This window comes from Poecilia formosa, unplaced genomic scaffold (assembly GCF_000485575.1).
Source record: "Poecilia formosa unplaced genomic scaffold, Poecilia_formosa-5.1.2 Scaffold182, whole genome shotgun sequence".
Taxonomy (NCBI): Eukaryota; Metazoa; Chordata; class Actinopteri; order Cyprinodontiformes; family Poeciliidae; genus Poecilia; species Poecilia formosa.
This window is the reverse complement of record NW_006800121.1, coordinates 794,170-800,169: the sequence shown is the minus strand read 5'-3', so window position 1 is coordinate 800,169 and position 6,000 is coordinate 794,170. Positions and strand designations below refer to the sequence as shown.

General features: G+C 44.4%; 1 protein-coding gene across 1 annotated transcript in view; it reads left to right on the top strand.

Moving 5' to 3' along the window:
- Positions 1-6,000, top strand: part of LOC103147438 (unconventional myosin-XV-like) — a 49,692-nt gene that overhangs the window by 30,852 nt on the left and 12,840 nt on the right. The window contains exons 54-63 of the mRNA XM_016678363.1: positions 181-355; positions 1,491-1,850; positions 2,075-2,139; positions 4,010-4,147; positions 4,222-4,279; positions 4,357-4,504; positions 4,785-4,878; positions 4,970-5,093; positions 5,213-5,328; positions 5,475-5,534. Of these exons, the coding sequence (XP_016533849.1) occupies positions 181-355; positions 1,491-1,850; positions 2,075-2,139; positions 4,010-4,147; positions 4,222-4,279; positions 4,357-4,504; positions 4,785-4,878; positions 4,970-5,093; positions 5,213-5,328; positions 5,475-5,534 (1,338 nt within the window). The remainder of the gene's footprint in view (positions 1-180; positions 356-1,490; positions 1,851-2,074; positions 2,140-4,009; positions 4,148-4,221; positions 4,280-4,356; positions 4,505-4,784; positions 4,879-4,969; positions 5,094-5,212; positions 5,329-5,474; positions 5,535-6,000) is intronic.

Genomic DNA, 6,000 nt, shown 5'->3' with positions numbered 1-6,000 from the left:
GTGTGTGTGGTTGAGCATCGCCTACAGTGTGTGTGTGGTAGCACCTGGAGCGTATTCGGTTCCTGCGGCTCCACTCGCGAGCGTCTCAGTCATGCAGCAATCTACATCTCGTGGTCTCTTTGCTTTCAATCTCGTTCTCTGTGTCGTTTAAACTCCAGTTCTTTTTGGGGGGAATAATTTTTTTTTGTTTTTGCTCTGCCCGATCCAAATGACCTCTCTGTCGGCCAGAACATGGAAAAGGCTGCCTTGTCTACGAGGATGAAGGGAGGAGGAGGCGTCGGCGTCGCAGGGGAAGGCCGTGGAGAGGGGCAAGCGACTCCCACCCGGCCTTATCCGCCGGGGATTCGTCCTGGAGGTGAAACTTTGAACCTTCCCGTGTAGTTTCTGTTCCGACTCTGCAGGCTATTTCTTTATGTAGTATTTCCTCTGCATTTTTTTTCTTTTAACATTTCTGTCCATAACTCTTCTTTTATGTTGATGGTGTTTATCTTGGTGTGAATCCTTGAGACTTTAGTAAGATTCCTCACTAGTTCAAAATGCGCTGAGTTGATTTTTTTTTAGTCTTATTTAACACATTATAGTGATTTTGTTTTTCTTGTAAAGGCTGATAAACTCTGCAGGGCTGTTGCTTAAAGATTCAGGTCCACGGATCAACACCCCTAATCTGGCGATTAGGAGCCACAATGAGCACCAGCCTCATTCATAATGCATCAGTAGCCATCCACTGCAACAACAGGTGTTTTTAAATGACACGGCTATGCTTCACTCCTAGTTTCCACATTTTTATTAATAAAATAATCTTATTCCTACCAGGGCTGCCGTCTTTACTCTTCTCATTTTGTTTCTACTTCTTTGTCTTTGCGACTTAAAACTCGTTCGTGAGTCGTCTTGTATAATTATTGGATAATTGGTGGTCAGAAGATGCACAAAGTGAAGAAAACTGAATATATTATCAACTTAAAGTAAAACTAGGGTTAACAAGTGATTGCCGTCTGTGTGGGGATTAATTGTGCCTTGCAAAAGTGTTCAGTAGTAACATAGTTGGGAAGGTAAGGCAGTGCAATGATCCCTAAACATACAACCAGAGCAGCAATTGGCTGGTTTAGATTGAAACATATTTATGGGCTCTGCAAACATCCAAATAAGGATTAGTGGCAAAACTAACTTTCACATCCAACCAGCTTAACTTCTGAAGAAGAACAGACAACATTTCACTTTGGATAGATGGACAAACTGGATTTAAACCACCAATTCAATTCAGTTTGTAAAACATCTACTCCCAATACATGCCAAAGCAGCACCATCAGTTGTTCACTCTTTTATACGTTCTTTATCTGTTTACGGAAATATTTAAATCTCTGTCATGTAGACTGATTATTTTACTGAGGATAAAGGCACTGAATACCTGCAACCACCCACCTGTGCTCCAAACCTGCAGTAGGAAACATTCACTTGACTCTGATCTTGTTCCCCACTCGCTGCTCTTGAAGCTGTCCCAGTGCTCCCAGTGGCCGGAGGAATGATGCCCCCCAGGCCAGTCCCCTCCCACCACCTTCACCAGGAACGACACCAGCAACCAGAGGAAGAGCCGCAGCAGCCCGAGTACCACCAGTACAACCGTCCCCAGCAGCCCTACCCTCTGCCCGCCTCCCCCACTCCCGCCTCCACTCCCGCCACTCGCGTGGCGCCCGCTCCTTTGCCCGCTAGCGCCCCCGCCTCCGTGCCCACGGCCGCCCAAGCAGCTGCCAGGGAAACGGACGCGTCGCCTTACAGCGGGGGCCTGCCGGGCCTGCCTGCTCTCCCGGCGATGCCCGCAGTCCCGGGCTTACCTGTGGTGACAGGTGTGCCAGGTATAAGGAGAACGAGGCGTGTGGCTTTCCAGCATGTGTGGCCTGAAACGAGTGGGCATGGTGGACTTCACCTGCGGCTCTAAGCATAATTCCTGCCTTTCTAAAGCAGTTCTAAACCTCCAGTGTGTCTTGTTGCGGTGAAATAAACGCACGCTCGGCGTTTCACTTTGACGCAATTTGCATCGCTGTTGTTTCACCGTAGATTTCTTCCTCGTTTTCCTCAGGACCGGAGCAGGTGGTGCTGACTCAGCAGCAACAAGCCATCATCAACCAGCAAGCCATCATTCTGGTAGGAATCATTTAATGTTGCTGTTAGTCCCCATGCTGTAGTTACAAAAAGTTACACAAATTTACACCTGTGTGTGTATAACTCACAGGTGTAAATTAATATCCAGGATGAGCCCCAACGATTGCCATAATACTGGGGAATTACATTAAATTTGCTGTGAACGTATAAGCCGAATGTTATGATAAAAACGCTTGACAAGTTGCAAAACCGACCAACCCAAACCGTTATTTAAGATGAATGAGAAATCTTCATCTAAAGTACCTGCTCAACACGTTTCAATGAGCAAATCAGAGTTTCATCCTGGAGTACGTATAGAATCATGATTTGTAAAAGTTAAGAGAAAATGTTGGTCAATGGCCTAAACTAACTATAAAAGCTTCGTAGGAGTGTAAACAAGCCTATTTTTTTAACAATTATCTTTACCAAACTAGCCTTGCATTATAAAAATTTTTTACTTTAGATATATCTAATCCTTGCCAGACAGTCAGACATTAATCTAGGGCTGTTGTAAACGAATATTTTAGTAATCAAGTAATCTATCGATTATTCTTACGATTAATCGAGTAATCGGATAAAAAAATATATAAAATGAAATATTGGTAAATCTGGCATAATACCGGTGTTACTATCAGATATCAATATCAGTCCAACTTTTCATATTTGAGCACCCCTAACAGTTGCTTTTTTGTAGTTTAGAAAACTAACCTGTAACAATAATAGCTCACTTTCTAAGTTAACCAGAAGAAAAGTTGTAGAAAAATCTGAAATTATATTGAATTTAATAACAAAGAGGCAGGCTCACAAATATGCTTATAAAAATGTCTACAATCCAGCTTTTAGTTTATGTATTCATCTTCAGTGAGTTTAATAGATTAATTAAACTCACCTTGCCACCTAACCTGTCACGCTTTGGGTTTGAAAATACGGGAAATGCCGCCTGGAGTGGGAGGAGAGGGCGAATGAACTAACGTAAAATGGGGTGGAGGGGAGGAAATAGACCAGCGGACTGACGAACCGTTAGACCGGGGGACGAACACGGGGGGAAGCAATACGGGATATTTACGACACCTTCACTGGTCACACTCAGAAACTCATCTACCAGCCATGTACGATGCGCTCCGCCACCCGTTTCTTCAGACCGGGATATGAAATTTATTGTGCGGTTCGTCGGTAAAGCTACATTTACACGGTAAGCATCAGCTACTCAGCCGCCCGCCCTGTTCAGTCTATCCGCTCACCTCAGCGCTCTTCCCGCCGTTCGCTTTCAACCAGCAGCCCCGGAGGAGAAATGCTGCCGTACTCCAGGCATCCCCCAGTCATTTTAAGGATGCTTATTGGTTCCCCAAAAACGATAAAAAGTCGGGCATTATCATCAATCAATAAAATCCCCACGGGCCAATCTTGAAGATTGGACTTTATGCCGCTGAGACTTGGCTTTTGTCAACAACTCAGAGGCGGAAGTGAGAGCTCCGCGCAACGCAAATGAAGTCCCGGCCGGAACACGGTGCGCTAACTAATAAAACATAAATTAACGAAGCTTCGAGGCAGGTAAATTTTCCTCGAGGAATTTTAGTAATCGAGGTACTCGAATCATTCGAGGAATCGTTTCAGCCCTACATTAATCGTTTCTTTTCTTGTCCGCTCTTGAATCTCTTTAGTTCAGGGCCTGATGTGTTGCTTTCTGAGATATTTTAGCCTACTTCATGTTGTCAGACAGTTTCTGTCTAGGTGATTTCTTCATAGTGATGGCGAGGAAGTAATTAAGCCTCCGCCAACTGAAAAGCAGCTGAAAAGAAAAAAACAAAACGAACTTTACATTCACTTTCTGCAGAACAGCAAAGCTGTAACTCCTAATGTCGATCTGGTGCAGGCGCAGCAGATGACCATGCAGGCCATGGCGATCCAGCAGCAGATGTTGTCTTCCTTCCCTCCCGTTGCTCCAGCGCCGCAGACACCACCACCCCACCACCACGCAAACCCGCCGCAGCGCTCGCACACACCGAGCCCCGTGAGTAAGCACATCCCACTACATGCCGATTTCATCAACTTTCAAATATCGTCTTGGTTCTTGTTTGTCTGCAGGCCAAAGAGAGCGGCGAGTCGCACAAGTCCAGCCCTGCTGCCGTCCAGCGGAAAACGAGTACGTCTTGTTATATTCTGCAAACGTAGACGTGAAGATTCTCTGGTATTTTCTCATTTTGTTGGCGTATTCTCCAGGTACGACACGTGGGCCGCCTCCTGAGGATGTGGTCCGGTCCAGTGTGAGCAACACGGAGCGAATCGACCCGAGCCACAACATCAAGGACATAATCAAGCAGCACCAGCCTGCAAGCGCAACGTCCTCTGCTGGGTCTCCAACGCAAAGGTGGCGCACTGGGTTATGCCAACCCAGATATATACTTATTAAATTAAATTGTCCTCATCCTCACATGTTTCAAGAATGCTGAGAAGGAATCAGTTAACAGATTGTTTTACTTTCGTTTCTTGGGATTTTCTTTCAATCAGATTTAAACTTATTTTTTATCCAGCTGAATCTGATTGGTCAGATCTAACAAACAGTGTTTAATTGAGGGATTTTTCAGTCTATATAAAGAAATTGTATGATAATCCGGTATGTATTCGTCGTTATTTTCTTGTGCGTGCAGGAAAAGTGACGGGAAGAAGTTTGCCAAGAAACCTGACCCCCATGATGAAGCTATGGAGATCCTTAAAGATCAAATGGCAAATCCCCCGCAACCGGTAAATCTCAACCCTTTGTACAAGATTAACGCTATATTAACACAAACTAGCTAAAGAAAGCAAATGCTACTTGCCATTTCCTGATGCTCAGTCGCAGAAGAAGCCTCTGTCCTCCCAACCGAAGGAAGAGGAAAAAGTAAAAGCTGTCAAGGTAGCCAAGCCTCAACCTGCAGCGTCTGCAGCCAGCTCCATCATGATCCCTTCCCATCCGCCAGGTGAGCTTTCCCAAACACTAGACATTAAAACAAACAGAAAAAATATTTTTGCACATTTTACACTCGCAGTTTAACATAAACAGGAAGTCTGTTTGGACTTCATTGGTGTGTCTCTCCAGTCTCTAGAGAATTACCAGTGGAGGAGGAGAATATTCAGACTCAGCTCCACAGCAGAACCAGTGATGAATATTACACCTACTCTAATGTCCCCTGGAAACTCTTCATGAGGAAGGAGGCGAGTTCCGGATCTTCTCTCCTCTCAATTTATTTGCATTGCGAGTAAATGCTTTGAGAGATGGGAATAATGAACACTGGATACCACAGTTTGTATCTCTGTGATACTTACTTGTCTTGCTGTCATTATCTTTCGTTTTGATGCAGGTTTTCTACCCCAAAGAGAACTTGAACAACCCTCTGATCCTGGACCTAATTTTCAGACAGGTTGGTCAAAGACGTTTGTGAACATCGATTAATTCATTTCAAACTGAAACAGGCTCATGTGATACTTTAATGAGTATGTGGGATATTGAAGAATTACAAATTATTAATGATAAATAACCATGCAGAAAGAAGGTTCTGCGTCCAAAGCCAGGCCTTTTTCTGCATGTAGTTTGCATGAGTTCTCTCCAGAGACTCTTATTTATCCCCAAAGTCCAAATGGTTACTCCAAATTGCTCTTGGGTATAAATTAGAGTGTTTGTTGTTTTTTTTGCCATGCGTGTTTCTGCGTTGCTCTGTGATGGACCCGTGAAGGAAGTTCTCCATTCTCTCGTCCGATGACTGCTGAAGATTGGCCCCGGTCTGCCTCCGTGGCACTGCAACAATTAACTGGATGGATTTGTTGATTTTTAAGTAATTATTCAGATCAGGGATGAAGTTGTGCAGGATTAGTTCTAAAATAACAAAA